Source organism: Pinus tabuliformis, chromosome 5_1, assembly GCF_031772625.1.
Source record: "Pinus tabuliformis cultivar Carrire ecotype Pingquan chromosome 5_1, CPIR1, whole genome shotgun sequence".
Classification (NCBI taxonomy): domain Eukaryota; kingdom Viridiplantae; phylum Streptophyta; class Pinopsida; order Pinales; family Pinaceae; genus Pinus; species Pinus tabuliformis.
In genome coordinates, this window is record NC_142305.1 from 735,983,718 (window position 1) to 736,011,118 (window position 27,401).

Below are 27,401 nucleotides of genomic sequence, written 5' to 3' on the forward strand. Positions count from 1 at the left end.
TGCCCGCCCCTATAGATGGGTTTTGCCGCAGGGCACTTCTACTTCCATTTGTGTGAGGGCTTCTGCTTGCATGGGTATCAGTGAGGCTCAACCCGATCTCCTCTTTTCCCGATCCTAACCCCACCGCTTGGCAGGTGTGCCGACCTTCTTGGCCTTTAAATCCAGAACTGATTACAATATCCTCTAAACCGCCTAAGTAAAATTGATTGAGAGAACGAGAAGGGTCGTAACTTACTTGGAAACCTTCGCTATCCACCGTGCTATGCTCAGAAAAGGACGACCTCTCTTGCAGTTGCTACCCTTCCCAGCTTTCTAGACATGACAACCCTAAACTTTCCTCTAGGAGTCCTAGGGATTTTCTCTGCTTCCAACCCGCTTTCGAACCTCCTTTCTTCCTCCCTGAACGTCCAGCTAGACGAATATACTGCTCTATATTTTGGTCCGTTACCTCTAGACCCCAGACCGACAGTATGTCCCTAGGTTTGGGGTCTAGATCAACAACATCGCTCTGTTTGACCATCTTCTGCCTTCCTGTTCCTTGTTAACAGCTTAGTGAGGAAAACGATCCTCTGCTCTAACTTTAAGCGCGTGTTGAGGGTAGAAGGCGACACCGCAGCTTAGTTTAACCCTGAACTCCGTTTCACCATTTTTTTATACCGTTTTGTTATATAATTTTATAATCATATAATTAATTCAATTAGATAATTTAATTTATTAAAAAAAATAAAAAAAATAAAGAGGAAATTAGTAGAGTCAAGGTTATTTAAAAAAAAGTGGAGAATATTTGAAAAATATATATAGAAAAAAGGGATTTATTTAAAAAAAAGTGATTTAAAAAGTATTTAATATTCAAGAAGCAAAATGGAGCCTAATATAGAAATGAAGGCCAAAAGATTCCCATAAACCTTACCCAGAGACGGTAAAGCGCTATTTAACATTAAAGGAACTCTCGCAGGAAAAGATGTTATTATTTCTATTTCTCCGATAGAAGATACAAATTATATAACACCTAAAATTGCAAACCAATTAGTGATCCCAGAGTCAAATATAACTGAAAAATTAGACTTTTTTGGCAATAAAAAATATGACATAGCCAATTTACAGTTAAACATTGAAGATTATACATTTGTATTGCAATTCTCAGTTCACACCCTATGGAACAATCAAGGTGACATTATTTTGGGATCACCCTGGATGGAAACGGTAGGATCTGTCATCTTAAATACGAAGAAAAAGTTTCTAACATTTTCTTACAAGAAGAAGAAAATAACAGTCCAAGATGTTACACTGAAACCAAATTCAATAACGCTAGAAGAAATATCAGATATTTCAAAAGTAATTTCTCAAGAAGGTAAAAAAATATTAAAAAATTATGCAAAATGGAATTGACGAAAGCACTGTTGATAGAAATGAATTCTTGCGACTTAGGGATCATAGTGAAAAATTACTAACACAAATTAAGAAGCTTAAAAAGGACAAAAAATCATTAACAGACAAGTTATAGCAACTTAATCAAGAAGTATCGAAGTCTCTAGACATAACAGTATAGGTTGAAGGGGAATTAATACCAAACCAGTCAATAGCAGAACCCAAGAAGAGGATCACTTAGTGGAAGGAAAAACACATTCACATGTTACAATCTAGATAATGAAAATTCCAAACAAAGATTCTGTACCTAACTCAAAAATCGTAGTACTAGAAGGAAATTAGAAAATTTCCACACACCTAATAAGGGGAAGTCAAACCAAAAAGGTTCCGTATTGGCATTCGATTCACGAGAGTAGACAACTCAATCAAGCTACGTATATGTACTATTCAGAACATAAACAACAAAGTGATGTTCCAGAGAAGAGTGATGTAACCTTAATCCAGTCCTATGATGACAAGTTGTTACAAAATTCCAGTGATCAGAATATTCCACAGAAGATTAATCTAGGATGGTCTGATCCCTTCTCAGTGCGACAATTTTGTTTGTCACTTAGAAGATCATATCATCTTGTATTGACGAAGATGACTGTTTCGAAATAGAAAGACATTCGAAGCCGAAAAAGAGATCAAGCCTTTTTCATTAACAAGCTTCGAGGACAAAGCTTTTGAGGAGGAAGGCAATGTTATGAATACATATATATGAAATAATGTAAATGACAATAATCATAAATAATTGTTAGTTAATTAGTAATTAGGTTGAAGAGGCATGTCTAAATGAGACATGACTCTCCATGAAGAGGCACCTGCTTGGTATATAAACAAGCCTCTCATTCTCATTGTATCAATCATTCTTATTCACACATTTAATATATAATATTTGTATCTTCATGGATATCTTTATATTCCAAGTCTTTTGGAGTAATTAATCTGTAGAAGGAATTTTGTTTGCTTCAGCGACCTCTCTGGGGTTTCGAACTGCTGCCTACGCAATGCTTTTCGAAATCCTTCTTCCGTCTGCAACCAAGATCTTCTCGCTTTTCTAGTGCTTTGATACCATGTGAAAATCCGGTGATCTCGAATCCTACTACAGTAACTGATAATGTTTCTTCTATTTGTTAAATTACTTAAACAAATTATTTGCAGTTTTCTACGACAAATATCAAAATACATACACTGCAGCCTTCACAAATAAAATTCTGTGGAAAATAAATACAAGGAACACACTAGCACATATATAACCACAATGACAGTTATTTTTGGACAATTGTCCCCGGAAAAACATGTGCAGCAGATGAGGGTTTCTTTTATTAATCTTCAGTGATAATTTCTGTACAAGACACGAAATCACTGAGAGAAATTTACTGGTGAATTTCTCACCCTCCACAACGTTTTTTTGACCCTAAAGAGGACCTCCTGCTCTTTTGCTAACCTTTATGTGTCACCCTCTGTGCAGTGACTGCGTAGGCCCTGCGTCAATCCTCTGCGCTGATGATCTACGTCCCTCCTCTGTGCTGCCTCCTCTAGATTTGTCTTGCACTCTCAGACTATGCTGATGCCCTCTCTCTCCCACCTGCAACTCACTCTCTGACTCGATTTTCTCTTGCCGAACTTCAGCCACTGAGAAAATCGATCTACTTGAGCAACTGAGTATCTGCCCTAGTGTGTTCTCCATCTACCCATCGACTTCTTATAATCTTCTGTTGGAGCACCAACGACCAAGATTAAAACATAATCGATGGCTAAGATTAACTAGAAATCAATCCATGTCTTCTTCTAGAAGATTCTCACCATGACTTAATTAATACCCTTTAATTAACCAGATTTCCTAAGTTTAGACTTAGGAACCATTAAAAAAAAGTTAATTATTTTAATTAAGTTGTCTCTAGGTGGAATTTCTAGAAACAATTTCTGGATTTTGGAGAATACATGTGTTCTAGCCTCTCCACAAAATTTTGTGGCTAGAACACATCCGATGATACAAAAATCAACAGTGTAGTAGTGTGGCTTCAGTCACTGCTCGTAGGATTGTTTGATCAGGTGTAGGAAACGACCACAATGACAGGTCGAAGCACATTGAGATCATGTATCGAGACATGGCACAGAAGGAAGTAGTGAGGCTTCGATGCATTTCTACAGTTGAGCAGGTTGCTAACATGCTCACAGAGCCTCTTTCCTAGGGAGAAATTTGTATACTTAAGGGACAAGGTTGAGAAGTTTGTCCACTTTAGGGACAAGCTTGAGAAGTTTGTATACTTTAGGGACAAGCTGGAGTGATTGAGAATGTTTTCCTTGGTTAGAGAGAGTGTTTTGGTTGTTGCATCAAGGGGCAAACATTCTCTCTAGGTCAGAATATAGACAGGTCAAAGTATTGACTAGGGGCCACAAAATGTGGCTAGAGAGAATGGCCCAGAGAACATCAAGGCTTAGAGTGCTCCCCAGGTGGGCGAGTGAGTGCCTTTAGCATCGGGTAGGAGAGTTACCATTCAATTAACATGCAGGAATGGTAATAGCCTAGGGTTTCACCATAGGTCATAGGTGTTGACCAGGTTCCAAGTGACAACTTGGATAATTGGTGAATGGCTCCAAGTGACGACTTGTTGAGCATGATGCTGATGCAGGATGCTTTCCACAGTTAGTGGATAGATACATCAACATAGCTAGCTCATTCAACCTTTTCCTAGAGAATTTTTTCAACAAGAGAACATTTGATGAAGTCATTATGAATACCTCCCTAGCTAAGAGGGAGTGTTGATTTTTGTAGCTATGGTCAGTCTTCATAATTACTATTTTAGCCCTCCAAATATATATGTAATATTAAATTCAAGACATATTCTTCATGTCATTTTCAAAAGAAAGAATTTGAATTTTTAAATTTGAGTTTTTGGCTCCAAGAATGTCAAGTTGGCCTGACCCTTGGGACACAACTCTTTGGGTTCATCCAATCACTATATATACCCATTAGACTTCATCAATTGGGAGGCAATTCAGATTACTTCTGTTCAAGCGAATGTGCACTTTTGTTAAAGTGAAGGAGGAGAAAGACAAGGGTAGATTGAGTTTAAAGGGCAAGTTGAGAATCTGGGCAGACCTAATTTCTGAAGTAGCAGCAGACCGATTTCTGAGGCAGCAGGCCGAGATTTCAGGAGGCCGAATTCATCTTTGCTTGACCAGGGTATGTTTGTGGTCAGTTTGACTTTGTTTTCCACTGGAAGATCAGATTGTATCTCTTATTGAATTGAATAATTTCTCTAAGGAAAAGGTTGTTTGGTTTTTCCTCGAAGTGGGTTTTCGCAGGTTAAAATTCTATATCTCATGTGTTTGGCTGTCTCTATATGATCTTATTAGCATTTTTGTTTCTACTGTTGAGATCTTTTGTGCAATTGCTTTATGATAAATGTGAACACAAGAAAGATTGACATAAGAAATCATAAGAAGTAATTATCAGATTAGAAGATCTTTGGAAAATCAACAGGAAGTTTAGGTTGGTGATTTGAAAACTGAAAGCATTAAATAAAATGGTCCCTGATGAGGAGTGGTGTAATAACATATGAGAACAATTGAGCCACTACATCAGTGTCAACCATGCTTTTGGGACCAACCATGCAATTAGAGATTGACGGAATCTGTCTTCTCTAGAGTGGTGGAACATACATGGTGGTTCTGTGCAACAACGACAATGTTTGGTGACATGGGTGCTTTTTCAAGTGGCAAACACTAGGTGTTGGAGCACCTCTATAGTTTCATCCACAATGTGATAAGAAATAGGTTGAGTGTAAACCGGTTAGGAGATTGGTTTATATGCATTGCAACTTGCGATTGGTGTCCCATTATTGTGAGGAGTTAAAGATGGATAAAGAACGTAAGAGTTGGGACACGAATCTAGAGGAGGATAATTGGAGGATGGATAATTGGTTTTGAAGCAATTGGAGAATACTCTTTTTGATGATGATGATCGTTGTGTGATGTTGCATTTATCTACTACCATGGTCACCCTGACTAGGACCTTTATGTTCAGTTTCATATACATACTACATAGTTATGTCCGGCTTTCGCTTGGGCTCCACTACCATGGGGAGGCTCATAGGGAAATCATGGTGGTGCAAAGAGGAAGAAAAAGTAGATAGAAATTAGAATATTTGTTTCTTTTTTTCACTATATATGTCATAGACTTTAGCTCAGTGAGTGTTTTTTCAGTCTCATATGTGGTTTAAATTATTATTTTATAACTTTTGCTAATGGCCTATTTTGTAAACATAACTGTTTGGTCATGTTGACAATGGGTGGATAGCTTATTTCATTCCATAAATTAATGGTTTACTTCCTATTATTTGCTTTAAATATTTGTGTGTTTGTACCTGCTAGATGGTTGATGTTTTATATCATTAATCTACTATGGATGACATTTCTAACTTCAGAATTACGTAGTATTCATCTACAAGTAGCACAAATACGCATATTCGCATATATTCTGCTACAAATTTGGCATTCTGCACAGTTTTTGAGAGTACAAATGCATCGTAATATAAAAATATATATTATATTAAAAAGAACTCCCGGGGTATTTTGGGAAATGGTGCTTTTTGTGTGCTTGCTCTGCTCCATGCGTTGGGAACCTCGATGTCAAGTTAGAGCCTCTTCATGCTGCCTTGATAGACTTTAGAATGTTGGCTGTCTCAGTAGGTGAATTTCTCACATGGAGGTGTTCCAGCAGAATTTTGGTAGCCTCAATTGGTGAATTTATCACATGGAAGTCTTGGAACAAAAATTACATGTTGTTCAAACCGCAATGAAAGAACACTTTTTTTCTTGTCAAAATTTGAACAGTTAGTTTTAATATCTATTTGTGGAAGATATAGTTGAGTTCCGTAATGCCTCTGGGAAGCTCAGATAAACTCCTCAAATGAAAAACAGATGGACTCTTTCAATGCAAATTAGTTATGGGTATTGTTAAGAATATTTGTAGAGTCTATTCAGCAGGATGTTTGCAACACCTGTGCTATTATTGGTAATTTTTCGTATTATATTCATGCATTAGGGGCTTTACGGAATATTTAAGAACAGGAGGTGATCGGGTCTATCAGCAAATTTGCAGTCAAATCACCACTGAATTCAATGATTGTTCGAAACAAGTGAGTTGATTTTATCTAATAGGATTTAAGCTATTTTAGCATTTTATGAAGCTCCTGGGATCAATCATGAAAATATAAGTTTTTTAAGGACTTGTTTGGACTGCATATGCTCTATGGGATGCAAATAGGGTTACATGTTCTAATATTTTTTTTGAAAGGCTTCAGGAAACAGTTTTAAGTAAATTCTAGCTACATCATACAATGTCGATTAATGAATGCCTCAAAATTGACGACAATGAACAGCTATAGAAGAAGCTATGAATTTTCTATAATATTTTCTGCAGAATCTTAGAGAAAATCTGTGATTGGGAGTCGGGACAGTCTCATTGGCTGTATTTTGGTCATCTGTGGACATTAATATTATTTATTTCTTTCTATGGCCCACTATAGCCTCTTTGGGGACATTTTTAGTGCTAGACTACTGCACTGCAATAGTTCATTAGCTTCACGAAATGTGTGTTTTATTTATTTATTTTTTATTTTATCTTATTTTCTGCGGAAAATCAGGGTAGGCCCACTCGAAGGGAACACACCCCCCGGCCACACTAATCTGAGCCTAACCCCTGAGGGCGTCAAGGAGAATTGAACCTGTGACCTCCCCAGTGGCAGGGTACTTTTAGCAATGGGACCTCTACCAATTGAACTAACCCTTGGGGGCTGCTTCAAGTAATGTGTTGAAATTTCACCTACAATGTGATTATCTCATGTAGGAATTTCGTCAAACACTTAGTCAACATTCAGATTTCTGACTCCAATAAAAACTTCAGCAATAATGTATTTTAACCCAAACACATGCAATCTGATTTTTATGAGCAGAAACACTGAAGACTAAATCTGAACTTTAAATGCTGAAGATAACAGTAAAAACCCACAAAAATTGACACGAGATTTTTGGGCAAAGCCCCTGGAAAAACCCCAAAGGGAAAACCAGTAGAGAAGAGGAAATTTTATTAAATGCTCACAGAGAAATTTCTGAGTTTACAACAATTAATTTCCAGCAAAAACCAGCTGTACTTATCTAAAAAATTGTGCCCAATATTCTCTCGAAAATTGTGCCACATGCTGTCTAGAATTCCGTGCCTCTGCTGTACAGACTGTGTGGACAACACTAAATGCACCAGAAAACAGTCTAGAAAACAGCGCCTTGCTGTCTTGATTTTTGTGCCAATTTTTCCTGTACAAAACAGTAGTATTTCTCCTTGAAATTTGTGCCCTCTCAGCTGAAATTTCGTGCCCAGATTTACTGCTATATGACCTGCATTAATAGCTAAAAGTCTCTTAGCAAAATGTGCTCTTTCCCTGCTACAAGCTGCCTTGAGAAATGTGCTATTCTCTCACTACTGCTGCCTTGGAATTTGTGCCCTTGCTGCTCCTCTTTTTCTCCTCAGGCTTCTTTTCCTTACTCTGTCTCTTGAAAAATGTGCCTCTTCACTTCTTATCCTGTTTTATAAACTCATTAATTACTAAAACCATTAAATCTTGCCATCTCAAGATCAACGGTTGTGACTTAATCTCTCATTGAGATGACTTAAGTCACTTTTTGAAAAAACACTTTCTAAAATCACTTGAGTCACTCAAACTTTATAAAATCACTTTTAGAAAAAACCACTTTCTAAAATCACTTAAATCACTTTTAGTAATTAAATATAAAAAACCACTTTATAAATAAAGTGTCTAGGAAGTGACACTTGCTCAGTCACTTCTGCAGGCTAGGCATTGCGACTGCTGAAGTACCCCCGAGCTACAATTTCTGACACTCTTTTAGCGAGGGAGGTACTTCTGGCACCTCTACCACCTCCAGGCTCTGACTTCAAGTCCATCACACTGTTTACTGTAGCAACTCCCTCTAAACCAGAAGCTCCCTTTGACTCAGTAACCTGCCCTGTTAGCTGTCCCTGATTTGAAGACCGCTGCCAGTAAGCCATGCTCCTAGGAGACTCCTATCTCCCACCCTGAGCATGCTCCTCTGTCATCTTGAACGATGACAGTTTCCTGACCGATCTAGAACAATCCTCTCCTCCAGCTGTCTCTGGCACTACCACTGACTATGAGATCCATCCGGACTCACCATCCATAGGATGACCTTCCAACTTATACATCCTGCCCACGCGGATGCCAATAACTTGTGCTGCATCCACACTCTCTCCCATCAAATAAATCACCACCTGTCCATTACAAAATGGAATAGCATATTGGTCATCCTCCAGAGTTGCCACAGAGAGGAGATTTGCTTGCAACTCTGGTACCTATTGCACATGGTCACCCTCTAGATATCCTCCTGATTCCAACTGGAATCTTACATCTCCAGTCTCCCTCACTGCATGTGTGGTATGCACCCCACTATCAACACACATGTCTAAGTCGATACCTGTCATATTCAAGAACTTAGCTCTAATCCCTGTCATGTAGCGCAATGCCCTACTGCCTGCAAATCAAACTCTAGTGTTCTCGCACTCAGCAGCATTGCTCCTCGAAAGATGAGATACCAAGGAGAACTCCTTCTCGAACTTATGGAAACTCAACAAACTTAGCTAATCCAACTACTTGTTCCTCATTCTCCTTCTTACCTTTCTTCTTGTTTGGACATTGGCCTGCATAGTGACCAAACTTGTGACATGCAAAGCACTTGACTTTGCTCATGTCCTTCTCGGAAGTAGATCCCCCACTTCCCTTTACATTTCCCTTGCCTTTACCCTTTGCTACAAGGGCCACATTCTCTTTGTCACCACCATCTTTCTTCACCTGATCTCTACTCATAGAACACTCTTGGATCTCTTCTCAAGTAAAGTCATCCCACAACTTGCTCCAATTTGGAAGATTCTCTCTGTTGAGAAATCTAGGGGCAACTAGATTAGGTGATTTCTCTTACTTTGATAACTGCTTGTGATGTATTTTTACTTAACTTGATTAGCTTATTTTTTTATTTGATTATTATTATGTTCTTATCATCAAACAACTACCAAACTATGAAGATCAAATAGACAAGAGGACACAAAATATAGGCTGCAAGCCAGGGCCAAAACCTCTCCTCTTGAGAGGAAAACCCACAAGAATTCTTCTCTTCTTATAGAATGTTCAGATGACGAATTCCAAGACCTAAGACCCTTGTCAAAGACCCCTCCAAGACCAAGTCAAACTTCACCTTGATAGACTTTTCCAACTACTTTGACCTAGTAGCTTCCAACAATTTCGACCCAGCAACTTGTTGAAGTTTCTAAGTCTAACCTGTTAGAAACCCTTCATGTACTTTACTGATTTATTCCTACCTACTTGTTTTGTTAATTAACAAGTTATTTACCATGTAAACCCTGGAAATAAATACAAGTACATGCTCAACACATTATAGATCATCAACTGAAGGAAATAGAAACAAACACACAAGTGACATTGTTGTTTTTGGACTAATGTCCCTGGAAAAACCCAATGTGGGAAAACTGGTGCAGCGATTTGAGGGTTTGATTTATTAAGCAGTTTTAGAATACAATTTGGGTGCCAAATCTGGCTCACCCAACATAGAAAAATTTCGACAGTAGTACCTCTCTACTCGGAAGCAGATATTCCGACTGAAACCCCGGATAAACACTCTAGCAGCTCCACAGCTCCAATCTGCCCCACGAAACCCCAACGTTAGCCTCTCTTTGGCCCAGCGTTAGCCCAACGTCACTCTGGCTTGGCATGCGTCAGCCTTTGGAGACACTGCGTCAGTCCTCTGGCCCTCTGCGTCACCCATGCTGGCCCTCTGAGGCACTGCGCAGCTCCTGGCTGCCTCTGCATGAGCCTTGGTTGCCTCTGCGTGAACCCTTGGCTGCTTCTGCGTCCCTCTCTCCAGCTGCTACGCTGATCCTCTCGGTGCTATCTCTGCTTCTCTGCTTTTGTATTCACTGCCCCTCAGCTGCAACTCGGATCACTCTATCAACTTTCTCAGCAAACCCAGCTCCAGAAAGTCGAAATCTTGATCTCTTGGTGTGTTTTCCAAGTGACCCTAAAGGCTCCCCTTATACTTTTCTCGTTGACAAATCAACGACCGAGATTAAGTCCCTATTTTTGATCGGAGAATCCACAGTAGTCGAGTTTTTACACCAACGTTTCAAATCCCAAATGGGATCCATCATCAGGAGCTTCCCTGGAGCATCTTGGTCAGGTGGCCCTCTCCTCCCACCTTAAACTTGCTAGCATCATCGAAAAAAGCCTGTGGGACATTATAGATGGCAGGACTGCACTGAAAGCAGAGAATGAATGGCAGACTGCGCAGACCAGACAACAGAATAAGCTGACCAAACTTCTAAATGCTAAACGCAGAGATTCGAACGGTTCAAATAACAGCTGTGGAAAATTCAATAATTCGGACCGGTTTAATAATTCAATTATGAAGAACGCAGAATTAATTCCTCGAATGGACCAGGCTGAAGATATCAGGAATACCGTTGAAAATCGGTTGGTTAGCACAGGCTCAATTGATGTCTGCACGCCACATAATGTAAACAGCGATGGTGAATTCGATAACCGGTTTAATAATGATCCGAATAACTGTTGCAGGAACGCAGAACTAATAACTAACCGCAGTGGAAATTCCTTTGGAAATCGGTCCGTCAGCATTGGCACAAGCGGAGAGGCTCCAAATATCCTGTATACAAATAACGGAAGCAAGGATAGCATAAATCAAACCGTTAACTCAGAAACGATGGTGGAAAGCGCCGATAACAACCAATTTAATATTAATCCGATCAGCATTTTAGATATTAAGAGTAAAAGCGCTGATGAAATAGTTGTCAGCTCCGGGGAGAGTAGTATTAAGAACGCAGAACTAATAACTAACCGCAGTGGTAATTCCATCCTGTATACAAATAACGGAAGCGACGATAGCGCTGATGAAATAGTTGTCAGCCCCGGGGAGAGTAGTATTAAGAACAGCTGTATGGTTCCGGAATATTTAAATGATATTCCTAATAAGTATTTAGATGAAAATTCGAAAAATGATAATATGTGTGACATTAGAAGCGCAGAAAGGTTTTTAGATTCTGACTCTAAACTAGAATCAATAAATAAGATCATCTTAAACATTGATAATTCCGTGAACAGAACCAAACATGAAAAGAATAAAGAAATTATGGGCCCAAATGACATAGATGGTATCAATAGGGTGCAGGTCTCCAGAGAAGATGCTCATGACAGTTTCCAAAAAGATATGGCAAAATGCAATGTTCTTAGCAAAGGTGACAAGGAGGCTGACGAAAACTCTTATGGATCAGCAGCAACATCAACATCAAAAAGGAAAGTTGTTAACCTGTCTTCCGAGGTTCTTGATGAGTTAGCCGTTAATGTTCTCAGCAAGGGCATGGGGTTTGCAATAGCCCCTAAAAACCTCCCCATTGAAAAGATGATTTGTAGCATTGAAGATGGAATTGGCAACCTCCCTCTTGAAGACAAAGAGGAATTAAGACAAGAGTTTTCTCTCATCATGAGAAAAGCCAAGGCTCCCAAAAGTAACTTGAGTAAAGAAGAGCAAGAGGCTTTCAGATCCTTACGAAATAATGACAATATAGTTGTTCTAAAAGCAGATAAAGGAGGAGCAGCAGTTATCCTTGATAAAGAAGACTATGTTAAGAAAATGAATGATCACCTAAATTGTGGCAGTTATAAGAAGCTGAACAAGAATCCCCTGGCTAAGATTATGAAGGATGTAAAAAAAGATTATCTCAGATTCCAACCTTGACGAAAAATTGAAGAAGAAACTAACACCCTCTTGTGAAACCATTCCTAGAATCTATGGATTACCCAAGATCCATAAGGAGGGGGTCCCCCTGAGACCGATAGTCAATACTATTGGCTCCCCAACCTATGAACTTGCTAAATATGTCGCCAAGATTCTGAAGCCCCTGGTTGGTAATACTGACTCCTTCATTAAAGACTCGCACGACTTTGTGAATCTGATTAAAAATGAAAGAATGGAAAATGAAGACATCCTTGTGAGCTTTGACGTGGTTTCCTTATTCACGAAGATTCCTCTTGATGAAGCCATTCAGGTCATAAAAAGTGTCACTGATCCAGAGACCGCAAAACTGGCTGAAGTCTGCTTAAGGTCAACTGTATTCACATTCCAAGGAACATTCTATGAACAAACATCTGGTGTAGCAATGGGATCCCCCCTCTCGCCAATTGTGGCCAACTTATATATGGAATATTTTGAAAAGAAGGCCTTGGAATCTTATCCTTTAAAACCAGCATGGTGGAAGCGCTTTGTCGATGACACCAATATAAAATGGACCCATGGTAAAACAGAACTCGTCAAGTTTTTCAATCACCTGAATTCCATCTCCCCTGATATAAAATTCACCATGGAGCTTGAAGAAAATATGAGCATCCCTTTCTTGGACATTCTTATCATCAGAAGAGAGGATGGCTCATTGGGCCATAAGGTTTTCAGGAAATCAACTCACACGGAAAGCTACCTTCATGCGGATTCCCACCATCACCCAGCCCAAAAGCTTGGCGTTCTGAACACCCTTGCCATTAGAGCCCTCAGAATCTCTGACTCAGAACATATAAATGAAGAGAAGAGGCATTTAGTTTCAACTTTCAGAAATATAGGCTACGATGAGCATGAGATTAATAAAGCCATAAAGAAAGCCGAAAGGAGGTTGTCCTCACCCAAACCGAAAGAGGAGGATCAACCTCATGGTGGTAAGGTTTTTCTACCTTATATCCATGGGGTCACAGATAAAATGGCAAAGATCCTAAGAAAGAAAAACGTTCTAACTCAATTCTCAGCTCCTGGTACCATAAGACAAAGTTTAAAATCTGTTAAGGATAATATTGACAAGCAGCAACTTAAAGGAGTCTATAAAATAGACTGTTCGTGTGGGAAAAGCTACATAGGTGAAACTGGTCGCTCCCTCCAGACAAGACTGAAAGAACATGGCGCTGACATCAGGAATGAAAGATCTCGTACCTCAGCCTTGGCAGAGCACTCCTCGAAGACTAATCACCACATCTGCTTAGAAAACGCATCAATTATCGCGAGAGAAGAGCAGCATCATAGACGGAAAATCAGAGAAGCCCTCGAAATCTTGAAGCATCCTTGTAATCTGAACAGAGACAGCGGTTTGGAGATTAGCGGAAGCTGGCTTCCCCTGATCGGAAAAATCAAGAAAGCATCTACCCGGCCCCAGGTAAGTTGTCAAAACAGGTAATGTGTCAAGCAGGTAAGATAGTTATTAATATAGACCCTAATATAAGTTTACAGTTTAAATATAAAGAGTATTATATATATTAGCATGGTTTTGATTTTAATATTAATTCTTTCCTTAGGTTATTTATATTCTATTAAATACTCTAATTATTAATTCTAGGTTGGATTTTAATATAATTTGAACCTAATGTTTGTTCCAATATAGTATAGTTTTCACTATTGTTTTATTTTAGATTTTAGGTTATATTAATATTAACTTATTTAGATATTAATATAGATATGTGGTTTTTATTGATTCTATTACTATTACATATATTATGTTATATAGATTTTAAGTTTTATAAATATTATGTTTTACAATGATCAAGTCTTATAAAATATTAAGTTATATAGTCATTTAGTCATATATATTAATATTATGTTATTCAACCTTATACATTAATATTAAGTTATTTGTCCCTTATAGTCATTAAATTATATAGTCATTAGTTGTGTAGTCATAGATATTATATTAATATTAATATATATTTATTAGTTTGTATGTATTTAATTTACATAGTTTTTAGGTTATACAAATATTATTTATGATATTAATATATATATTAGTTTTTAATTATTAATATAGGTTCTAGGCTTTATTAATATTAACTCTAATATATATTAAGTTATATTGGCTTTAGGTTATATTATTATTAAGTTATATAGTAATCATCATTATTAAGTTATATTGTCATTAAGCTATATAATTATTAATGTTAATTAGTAATTATTTATTAGGTTTATGATATTAATATTAATATATTTATTAGTTTTTAACCTTTTTGATATATAAATATTAACATTCATATTAGTTTAAATGATTAATTTAGATTTTAGTTTAAAGAATTTGGTCAAAAATATAAAGTAATCAATATCATAATAAAAATATTAAGTAAATAATAATAATTTATAATAATTAAAATTAATTTTAGGTTTTATGATAATTCTTTCTGGCCGACCTGTGCTTTGCTTTTAATTCTCATCCCTCATTAATATTTATTCCCTCCATCTGGCTCTTCTTTTTATCATCTTTCTCTTTTCCCTGATGATGGATCCCATTTGGGATTTGAAACGTTGGTGTAAAAACTCGACTACTGTGGATTCTCCGATCAAAAATTCGAAAAGCACAAACCACAGATCACTGAAATCCATTAAGTCCCTAATCAACGGCTAAGAGTAGATCTGGCTTGATCCATGACTTTTGGACCATTCTAACACAGTTTTATATTAATTCACATTAATATTTTATTTTCCCTAAGTTTAGACTTAGGGACTCCATTAAAAATATTAATTATTTTAATATCTCCCAAACTGTTTAGAATCTGCTCAAACCTTTTCTGGGTATTGGAGATCTCATGTGCCTTAGCCTCTCCACCAATTTTCATGGCTAGAGCACATCTGATGCTACCCCAAATCAACACTCCCTCTTAGCAAGGACTGTGCTCTAGCAATACTCCTCATTGAGTATCACTCTGATCATCCGGCATCGGTCCCTGTGCTGATGCTAGGCCTGCTGTTCATCATCTGCACTGTTGCATCTTGTATTGCTACCCATGGCCCTGCCACTGCCACTGTTGCATCTGTACTGCAACTCCCTCTACATCCGTGCTGCTGCTCATGGCTCTACCACTGCCACTGCTGCATCTGCACTGCAACCCCTCTCATCATGCTGCATTATGCTGCCCATAGCACTGCCACTGCTAACTGTTGCACTACAACTCAGTTACTGAGAAGTAAGTAATTGATCTCCCAACTCTGACATCTCTGTCAGACTAGAGACACCCATGATGTTGAAGCTCCCTCTGTCGCTGACAAGTGTTCCCTCTCTGATATCTGCGCCACTGCAACTACTCCATGCATCTCGCACCGTTGCAAACCTCTCTGTGTCATCCTGCATTGGTGCAACATTCCCGTGCTTCCCGCACTGTTGCCTTATACTGTCCTGGGAATTGTGCACTGTAGCTCCATCTCTCGCTCCACCCGCATCTGTCTCTACTGACATCTACAAGTACTGCTACTCCTCTTCGGGGCTCCCATAGCAAGGTCTAATCCAAGAGGCTGGGTACCTCGAGGATCCTACCCCTCATTGCTTGTAGTTCGTCTGACTACAACTCGATGTCTCCCCACTTCCGCTCAAGTGGTGTGTGTGCACTCATGGCACAGTCATCGTTTGTCTCCACTTCCTTCTCTGCCCTTGCTGGCGCAGCCTTGGTCTCGGAGGCCTCTCCCTTGCTCTTCTTCCTTGAACACTGGGTCGCATAATGACCCAGCTGCACACAGTCGAAGCATTTGACCTTGGAGAGGTCCTTCTTCTTCCGTTTCTCCTGCTTTCCCTCAGATGCTAGGGCAGCATCCACCACCTCCTCCTTCTTGATTCTGATCCCCTTGCCGTTGCTTCCTGCCTTGCTCAACCTTTTGATCTCTTCTTGGCGAAGAGCAACCCACATTTCCTCCCAATCTGGAAGGGTCGCCTTGTGCAGTATGCTCCGGACAAACACCTCCCAGTATTCTGAGATTGCGTTTAGGGCTGTTCTCACCATCAATTCTTGATCCGGCGTTGCCCCTATGGAAGTCAGCTGATCTCAGATCTCCTTCAATTGACCGAGGAAGGGGTCGATCTGTTCTCCCTTCTGCATCTGGTATGATCACAACTGATTTTCTAGTAACATTCTTCTCTGCACAGAAGTATGTTGGTACAATTTCTTTAGGGCCTCCTACATCTCATTTGTCGTTTCCTTTTTGGCAATATGTGGTACTACAAGGTCCTTGACCCCGTCAAGAATGATGCTCTTGGCCCTCGCCATTGCCTCCTCGTACTTATCGTTATCAGCTGGGTCAACTGGGATAATTATCATCCTCAAGGCGAAGTGCTTGACACGATTCCTGTCTAGAATGGATAGGATTCTGGCCTTCCAGACTACGAAGTTTGAGGCTCCGTCCAGTCTGTCCTGGTCTCTTACCCCGTTCACTGCCATCTCGCTACTCCTCTACTTCGCTCCTGGAAGTTCTCAGTGTGACTCCTTCTGAGTCTTGATTTCCCTCCTGGAAACCCTTTTGCTAATGTCAAGATGCCCCCACTCCGATCGCTGGTGCAACTGCACTGATCCGGATTTTGTGGCTATAAATCCTCGGTTGCAACTCCCTCCTTGGCCTTGTCTTGTTAGGTATTGTTCTGACTACAATACCCCACCAGCTCTACTCTACAACTTCCCCACAACCTCCTAAACCCCAACAAACTGAAGGTTAGAGCTCCTAGGCTCTGCGCAATCCTGACACTAGCAAATCAACGTCCTCAGCCTACTGCGTCAGCCTTGCTGGGCTCTGCGTGGCTTTGCATGAGCCTGTCTTTGCCTCCCTCAGCCTCTGCGCTGCCTCTTCCTGGCTCAATCTTGATGATGCAGGCACTGCATCGCCCCTTCCTTGCTGCTACTCTTCTAGGAACAACTTTTGTCGCTCGGGACAACTGTTTTCTACTGCTGCTGCTGCTGCTGCTGCTTTGCTCGGCTGATGTCCTCAGTTCTCCTGTGGTCTGCAACCATGCGTTGATATGATGTTGAAGTTTCTAAGTCTAACTCGTTAGAAACCCTTCATGTACTTTACTGATTTATTCCTACCTACTTGTTCTGTTAATTAACAAGTTATTTACCATGTAAATACTCGAAATAAATACAAGTACATGCTTAACACATTACAGATCATCAACTGAAGGAAATAGAAACAAGCACACAAGTGACAACGTTGTTTTTGGACTAATGTCCCCAGAAAAACCCAATGCGGGAAAACCGGTGCAACTATCTGAGGGTTTGATTTATTAAGTAGTTTCAGAATACAACCTGGGTGCCAAATCCAGCGCACCCAACAAAGAAATCTCAGTGGTAGTACCTCTCTACTTGGAAGCAGATATTCCGGCTGAAACCCCGGATAAACACTCCGGCAGCGCCACAGCTCCATTCTGCCCCACGAAACCCCAACGTCAGCCTCTCTTTGGCCCAACGTTAGCGCAACGTCACTCTGGCTTGGCCTACGTCAGCCTTTGGGGACACTGCGTTAGTCCTCTAGCCCTCTGTGTCACCCACGCTGTCCCTCTGAGGCATTGCACAACTCCTGGCTGCCTCTGCGTGAGCCTTGGTTGGCTTTGCGTGAACCCTTGGCTGCTTCTGCGTCCTCTTCGACTATTGCGCTGATCCTCCCGGTGCTTTCTCTGCCTCTCTACTTCTGTATTCACTGCCCCTCCGCTGCAACTCTGATCACTCTATCAACTTTCTCAGCAAACCCAACCCAAGAAAGTCGAAATCTTGATCTCTTGGTGTGTTCTCCAAGTGACCCTCAAGTCTTCTCGTATACTTTTCTTGTTGACAAATCAACGACCGAGATTAAGTCCCTAATCAACGGTTAAGATTAGATCTGGCTTGATCCATGACTTTTGGACCATCCTAACATAGTTTTATATTAATTCACATTAATATTTTATTTTCCCTAAGTCTAAACTTAGGGACTCCATTAAAAATATTAATTATTTTAATATCTCCCAAACTGTTTAGAATCTGCCCAAACCCTTTCTGAGTATTGGAGATCTCATGGGCCTTAGCCTCTCCACCAATTTTCGTGGCTAGAGCACATCCGATGCTACCCCAAATCAACACAACTTCCAGCAACTTCAACCTTCCAACAATATTGATCTAGCAGTAACTTAGACTTCCTAGCAACCTCGACTTCCCCAACAACTTTTGCAACTTCGATTTCCCCAACAATTTTTTCTGTAACTTCGACTTTCCCAAGAAATTTTGCAATTTTGGTCTAGCAGCTACTCTAGAAACCCTAACATGAGAGAGAGGTCCAAAACTTCGATCTTGCTTCTCCTCTTCTTTTCCTTGAACTTTGTCCTTTTTCCTTGTCTTCTAGCTTCTTTTTTGAGGAGATCGAACTTCTTTCTTGCTTGAATGAATGTGTCACAAATGAAGTTGAGGTCCCCTTATATATAGGCTTCCTAGGAGGTCGAATTGCTGCCCATGAGGCTGACTTGTTTGACAAGGTCTTGGAGGGTCTTTACGACACTTTTGACTTTACAAAAAAAATTCTTTACAAGATACAACATGCCCAAAGGGGTCTTACATGTATGATAATGTCTCGTTTGACTTCATAATTCTATGACAAACCTAGGAGCACTCAATGGGTGCTTGACCTACAATTAAATTTATCTTGAACATGAAACCCATGCATCAAGAATGACAATAATAAATTTCTTTTCTCTTTAGTATCAAATATATAACATCAAGATTACAATAGAGATTATGAAGATCGAACCTAGTTACACATTTCGACACTCCCTCTTAATTACGGAGGTATTCATAATCCATACATGGTACTTGGTCTTGGACTTTCTCATACTGAAGAATTTTCATAAGAAGAGTCGGATTGGTAAGCCATCTCATAAGCTATTTTATCAGCTTATATCTGTGCATCTCATCATATCAACCAACATTGTCATATAGCAAGGCCTTGACTAACAACTCTATCTCTCCACAAGATCAGAGCACAATGTTGGCGAGAGAATGACTAATAGACACCTTTCATCATTGTCTCTCAAGGCACATACCCCTTTCATCATTGCCAGTGTTCAAGGCACATACCCCATTTGGATGTTCACAGTAACACATAACAAGGTCCAATGTCCACTATCCAGGTCTAGCTATGCCCAATGTCCACTATCCACTGTCCACCAACACTCAACAAGGTCAATTACTCTACTATCCATTGTCTAGCAGCAATTGACAAGGTTGAAAATACTCTCTCAGCATCATAGAGTCTCTCCTTAGTATCTATTTCAGTTAACTCTTCCCAAGTTCTCATGGTGGGCAAGTGAAATAAAGGAAAATAGGTGCAAATATACAATATACAAATGTTACTTTAATGTACTATGGATGCCATCTCTCGCTTGATTTATGTACAATATACATGTTTTCATATATTCTGCAACTAATTTGGCATTTTGGATTCTTTTTTAATATAAATGCAATCTCTCTCTCTCTCTCTCTCTCTCTCTCTATGACGCTTTTGATGCTTCGCTTCTAAAAAATGCACTTGCTTCATGCAACATTGGTTACACTTTTTCTTAGCGTGTGGTTAGGATGGGCTAACTAGTAATGTTTTCAATTGATACCAAAGGTCTTTTGCAGAATTTGATACTGTTACCCACCCAATGTGGGTAACCCATAGGAGAAAGGTTTCCTCCTCATTTGACAAAGGTATGCTAACCATTCTTGTAATGATTTTCCTTCATTTAATGTTTTGGGGCATTGCTAATATGGATCACAAGCCAAGCTGGAAGATTGACTGCTCTTGATTGTACCCTTGTTTCCATACTTCACCTAGGAGGTTATCTTGTGCCCCTAGTCCAATGTGACCTCCCGTTAGGTCCTTCCTTCAAGAGGGGCATGGATTGAAGCAGCATGCCCAAGGTACTCCATACTTAACACATTCCATGCAGCCTTATCATCCCATTCCATTCTTTGTGTTGGTTGTCATTGTCATTGGGACTGACACACTTTATCGTCATTTCTGAGTCAGGGCCTAGAAATTTGCCTAAGATGTTGATGCAACTAAAAGAATGATAAAAGCATATAAATCCACAACTAAAGAAAAGAAAAGTGCAAAATGTGGCTGGGACTTTGTAAGAATGTGGGAAAAAGCCTAGCATGAGCTCTACCTCTCTCATTAGCCATCACCGAGTTCCTCAACATTCCATGCTACATCATAAAGGAACTCTTGAATGTTCCAAGCTTGATGAACGAGAAATTGCTACATCTTTAAGGGGTATTGGAAAAGCATAAAGCAAGCTTGGTCTCCTAAGCTATGAAAGAAAGAAGATAGATCACTAAAGTAAAAGGCAAACCAGAATGGTGGAAAAAACAAGCTAAGGAAAGGGGTAATTCATGCCTCCACAATTGCTACCTCTTCTCATTATCGCACTTAGAGATGTTGGACCTCTCTAACTGGTACCATGGCTATGGCCATCTTCCTTGAAGTCTTTCCCACTCCATCACCATCATTATTACTTGCACATACATATTGATAGGTCTAGTGTCACATGTCCTTCCCCTTGCAGACTGGAAGCATGTAATAGGGCTAGAGGTATAACCATACCTAACACAAGTGTGGTAACTTGCCTACAAATCCTGAGCTAGAAAGACATTGGAAGGAAAAGCTTATGTGCCCTAACATTTAATATGGCTCACAATGATACTTTAATGGTTTTTGTCCCTTATGGTGTTGATCTCACTTGATCTTGAGGGCATGTTTCAGGTGGTTCATACTCATGCAACAAAGATCCTTTGAAGGAAGGCTTGACACTTATCTAGTACCTCCTTTCAGAGGATGTGTTGCCTATTGTTGAGAGCAAACATGATCTTGTAGCCCTAGTGTTGCCCTTATGAGACGGTCTTGGACCTTGATGAGACTTGGTGTGGTTGTATGCCCCTTGCTGCACCTCCAAATGCTGAAATGCTATACGAAGAAGCCAAGGAGTTGGCTTGTTTGATGATGTGCTTACATGGACTTGGGATGCCCCTAGGTTGGCATTTGATGGTCATTGCCTTATTATAGAGCCTAGATGAGGATGGTTATCGCTAAGATTACTTGGGAGGGCTAGTACGTCATGCCCATGTGCTAACGCTTGCCTTAGAGCCTAGGGTAGGGGTTGATCGCCTTAATGGGCCGTCAAACCCACTCAACCCACACGTGCACCAAGAGATAAGTAGTCAACCATTGTAGCAGTCATCGAAAAAGATTGCTAGCCAAAGTAAACACAGGGCGGCTGTTGTTAGATCTAGTGGCAAGGGATTGGGCTGCAAAGCCATCAGATTGGTCTGGCCCAATGTTGCACGAAGGGGGACGTTTTTTGGAAGTGGGGACACGAAAGCGTCATTTCCCAGAAATCTAGGAAGCAGAGTGTCTACTATATATATTTGTATTTTTTTGCATTTATATTAAAAAACATCCAAAATACCAAATTAGCTGTAGAAGATATGGAAGCATGCATATTTGTACATAAATCAAGATAGATATGGCATCCATTGTACCTTAATGATTAATTATTTGAGCATCAACCATTTAGATGCATCAACCATCTATAATCTAGATTCTTCTCCCCTTGTCTAACCTTTGCCTCTACCTCAATTGTCTAGGGATATTAGTCAACATTGCCCAATTTTGATCAAACTACCTAATCCAAGCCTTAAAATATGGTAGAAAAATCTTAACATGCTTGATTGATGATTTTGACTTGATTGAAAGGTAATTTTTTTGCTAAGGGCATGACAAAGGAATTCAATGATTAACACCACCAACATAGGGCTTGGTGCTCTTGATTAAATGCTAATCACATACCCTCATACATGATATAATCTAATGAAATGCCAAAATCCCATTGATCTTAAATTCCTAAAAACTATTAAATCCGCTGAATTTTGAATAGGATATGAAATTCTATATTCTCCATATGAAGTCCGATGAGGCTGCAACCACTCTCAAACATCCTGAGCCATTTCATGGTAATGTTAAAAATTTAAGTATAAGGATGAAATGAAAAATAAATGAGAATGCCACTTTTACTTTAAGAATTTAACATTACCATGAGGGAGCAACTAGGGAGTATCTAAGGAGCATCAAGGGAGCACCTTGGGAGTGTCCGAGAAGCCCCAACCCAACTTAAGTCAAAGAAAAAAAATTAGAACCCTGTGGAATTGCCCGTCCCCCTTCGGATCTACTTGGGATCTGTGCTTGATCTGCCGCAGATCCAGGGAGGATCTGTCATCGGATCTGCGGTTCGGAAATCTAGAACTGCGGATTGGGTTGATGTTAACACTCAGGTTGTCCGTTGGCTCCTTAAGGGATACGGCCGAGGTAATCACAAACCAATCTTTGGACTGCAGGTCCTAGCCTACCAGCAGCCAGAGAGGGCTCTCTCTTTAGGGTTTAGCTTTGTTGATGATGATTTTAGGCTAGTTATTGAGTACAAGGGGTTTTGTTTTAGTTTTGGTGGGAAGGATGATGCTTTCAAGTAAAGAGGCAGGGATAGCATGAAAGTTTTAGAACCATTGGGCGTGGAGTCAAGGAGTAGGACTGCTGGTGCGTTTTCTTGGTCACAAGAGGGAATATGGAGCAAGCTAGCTGCACATGAAACAATGATTCAAGCTAAAAGGATGGAATGAAGGCTAGGAATGAGAAGCAGTTAAGAATCTCTCGTTCAGCTTAGCAGAGGGCAGGTGAATGAGCTCTATCTAGGAGCAGTGAAGAATCCCTAGATAACTGTCAAACATGGGTGAATTAGGGTAAATATGAGCCACAGGGAATTCATATTCATTACTAATCCTGATGAAAACATAAAGAAACAACAAAAATTGAGCATAGAGGGCAATTAAACCAAGTCTAAACTATTCATTCTTTCTGCTATTTTAGATGGTACATCAATGGAAAACAAAGGTAAGAAACACTTATTGAGTCATGTTGCAGCACAAGAATTCCACATTCAATTCTTCAAAACATTAATACACAACACACAGTCATTCCTCCAAGCTTTTCAGCAGTCTTTGATTAAGTAAAACATCAGGTATACAGAGCGAGTCTCTCTTGGAGCTATACAACCAACCAACCCTTTAAACAGTGAATTAGGGTGGTTTTATAGATAAAATATCTACAAAATCAGATCCCAGTCAGATCTGCTGTAATAAGTGTCTTTAACCTAACACATGTCTAAAATAAATGCGGGAAAATATCCTCGAGTTGCGTTGGGTGCGTCTGTATCAAAAAAGAATTTAATGTGTTGTCTTTATGGCTCTGTGCTGACCACTTAGCCATAACTGTGCTTTGGGTTTTGATCCATGCTCCTGAGTGGTTCTGAGGTGCATTAACTGTGATGGGAGAGCCTTGATTAAAGCTCCACCGTTTTCTTTGACTTTGTTGGAGGTCATTCAATGTTCACCTGCATTGGGAATAAAAGTTTTTCATTAAAAAATTCGACTGATACTCTTTGCCGCTTCCTTGATATGCTTTGGCACTGAATGTGCGCCTTTCTCACTTCTGATACTCTTTACACTGTTGCATCGACCTTTCATGGCTGCTGTTCGGCCCTCTTCTACTTTACAAACTGTCTTTGTCCCTTTCTGAACGCTGCGCGAAGAAATTCTGGTCATTTTGCGACTTTTGGGCCTGCTGGAGGCCGAGCCATGAAAGGGCTTTCCATTTTGGCCTATTTCCCTTAGCGATGCGCGATTTGCGCTAAGCGCGCATCAAAAACTGCCTCAGATTTTCATTCCGGGCTCTCTAGGCTGCGATTTGCGCCCTTCGTGCTTTTTGACGATGACGTCAGCATGATGTCAGCGGTGGGTCCCAGTACGACGGTGACGTGGCAGGGTGACGTCAGCAGTCTGGCCGGGTGACGTGGCAGGGTGACGTTAGCAGTCTCGCCGGGTGACGTGGTGGTACGGTGGAGGAGATGACGTGGTAGTATGGTGGCAGCTACGTGGCAAGGACACGGTGGCAGGAGGCCGACGCAGGATGATGACGTCAGCATGACGTATTGCTGACGCAGGAGGGGGGAAGGCGGTTTCAGGCGCACCGCTTTTGTGCGCAGGCGGTTTCGGAGGAGGGGGCTCCGCCACAGCCGAGAGGGTGACGCGTGGCGGGAGTATGACAGGAAAACAACCCATCTCTTGGGCGCTAACGCTCGGCATGTCGGGGCACAAAAAGGCCCGCCCACCGTAGATCTTGGGTGCGGGCAATCGGACGGATGGTGGGACAGACAAGGCGGTGGAGGGTTAGGGACGGGGCCCGCTCTGTTTTTATTTGTTTTTTCATACGGCGGGGGGGGGGTATACATTAGAAATGTGGGATTTTCGGTTGTATACAAGCGGGGTTAAATATTTACAAGCATGACCTTAGGATAAGGGCGAGAAATGAGTGTTGTAGGGTTAGGACTTAGGGGAAATGGTTGTTAGGGTGACCAGATGTCAGACTAACTCCAGGTTAGGACACGGAAGGGTTAGTAGTAGCCCCAGATGGACTACTATTTCCCGGACTTAGGAAATATGGCTATAGTGCCAAAGGGAGGGGTTATTTAATATTTTTGGGGATTTCATATAATTTTAGTAGTAAATGGGGATGGGGAAATAGTTAGGGAGCTACATAATACAATTAGAAGTTAATATGGCTTGGTGGAGTGTAGGGGGAAGGCTAAGTTCGTGAACTAAAACTTTGGACATTGAAAGTGAATGGACTGTGGAGACATGATTTTACACAAGAAATGTGGCTTCTTTTCACAGAAGAAAGTCAAAGCTTGACTTGGTGCTGTTACAAAAATAAAGTTATAACAGGACTGGTTGGGCAGATCCCAAGGTCCTCAAGGGGATGTTAGTGAGTGATTTGGGGAATGAGAAGAAGGGGGAGTTAGACATGCCTCACTTGAGCTCCTCCAAAGGGGAATTGCCTTGCCCTGTGATCTGAATAGATATAACACTTGAAAAGATGAAATGTATCACACAACTTGATTCTGCAACCACAAATCTACTTACCCAGCCTACTTGCCTAGCATTTTTTCTTCTTTTTTGCATGGGTGCACTTGGACTTGTAGACCCTGATTATCCTTTTTCTTTTTTCTGTCCTCCTATCTAAATCTGCACTTATTTCTTCCAAGGGCCCAGATTAAGTAGTTGGGCTCCTTTGTTTCTCTACCTATCTACAAATCTGCCAAGATTAAACTGTTTGGACAGATAATGATTCTCTATATTCTAAAACAAGAAATTGAAACCTAGGGAAGCCAAGATTAGGCTGTTTGGACTTCCCTTAACAAAAAATTCTTCAAAAATGGTTAATTTATCAAAATTGGAATACAGTAGTGGCATTTAGACTGGCACACTTTCATGACCTCTTCTTTGGCCTCTTTTAGGAAATATGGAGCATTGCAGCATGCAAAGTATGACATATTTGGCATGTAAAAATGTCAATCATGAAAGATGAACACCTGTTGCAACAGGAGGCTAACAGTGGCTCCACTTGGGGATGGCTTTTCCTTGTGAAAAGCCAAGAACAACAGGTCAAACTGCCTTGATCTTCTATTGTTGCTGTGGACTGAAAAATTTCCTTGTGCTGGCTGCTAAAAATGTGAAACTCTGAAATAGGAGCAGCCATCTCCTTCATTGAAATATTGTGAAATACATAGCACTGCCTGCTTTCTTCTGCGTGCTTGATATTATATACCATGTTGCTTGAGCATTGCCTTTGAAATAGATCCAAAATATGGATCAAAACTGATGTATTTCCCTTAGCTTCTGGTCTAGAAACAGTTGCTGATGTGAAACTAAACAATGCTCCTCTCTTATTGATACTGTTTGACTGAAGACTGCAAGCTGCAAACAGTTTCTTTTTACCATGAATTGCTGTGATATGACAGCGTTACTCTTGCTGTTTTGCTGAGATTAATGCAGAGACAGAGCTTTTTAGAAATGGAATACTTGCATTGGCTGTGTCTTAGCAAACTTTGCTGCTGCTCCTCTAACACTCAGACTGCTTATAAAAAAAATAAAAAATAAAACAAAGTGCTGATATATACAAATATCAATGTACAAAGAGATATGTACAGAGCTGCATTGTACCCCTTAAAAGGGATCATGGTAATGTTTTAGCATTCGGCCATTAACAGGGCCTTCTTCAGCAGTGCTGCCCTCTACAGTTTTGAGGAAATATGTGTTATTTCCCTGAACAACAGAAATAACAAATGGCCCTTTCCATAAAAAATCAAATTTTGCATGTTTGCCCTTGTCTTCTCTTCGTGAGTCCCACCTTAGAACTTTGTTGCCAATGTAGAAATCCTCAGCCTTAGCTCTCTTATCAAACATCTTTTTGAGTTTCTCTTGCAAAATTTGAGCTCTGTTATAAACTTGCTCTCTGGTTTGCTGAAGATGAATGGTCTGATTGATTCTTCTTTGAATATCATTTGGTTCTGCTTGGATCTCTTGTAACATTTTGATGATAGGAGTGCCCAAGGAAGATGGAAATCTGGCCTCCATGCCATACACCAGCTCATAAGCGCTCATCCCAATGGATTTCTTTGTTGAAAGTTTCTCTGCCCATAGGGCATTTGTGAGATTTTTATGCCAGTTCTTCTTGTTTTCTTCTAAGACCTTCTTGATAATATTAATCAGGTTCTTGTTAGATGACTCGGCCAAGCCATTACCTTGGGGGTAATAGGCTGTGGAGTGGCCCAAGGTAATGTGAAATTTATGGCAAAAACTGATCATCTTTTTGGATTTGAAAGCAGCGGCGTTGTCAGTGATGATCTTCTCAGGGCAGCCAAATCTAGAAAGGATATTGCACTCAAGGAATTGGATAATAATGGAGTCATTGGCCTGTCTGCATGGGATGGCTTCAATCCATTTAGTGAAATAGTCGGTGGCTGTTAAAATCCACTTGTGCTGGCCTGAGGAAGAGGGGTGGATTTCTCCAATGAAGTCAAGACCCCATTGTTGAAAAGGTTTCTCGGTTGAGATGGGCTTAAGGGGCAAGGGTAACAACTTTCTTTTGCCCTCAAAGATTTGGCATTTATGACATGAGATAGCAAACTT

At 40.3% G+C, this 27,401-nt stretch overlaps 1 protein-coding gene across 1 annotated transcript in view; it reads left to right on the forward strand.

Moving 5' to 3' along the window:
- The window catches only part of LOC149167045 (uncharacterized), a 208,011-nt gene that overhangs the window by 97,306 nt on the left and 83,304 nt on the right, over nt 1-27,401 (forward strand). The window contains exon 2 of the mRNA XM_089431446.1: nt 6,464-6,557. Within this exon, the coding sequence (XP_089287572.1) occupies nt 6,464-6,557 (94 nt within the window). The remainder of the gene's footprint in view (nt 1-6,463; nt 6,558-27,401) is intronic.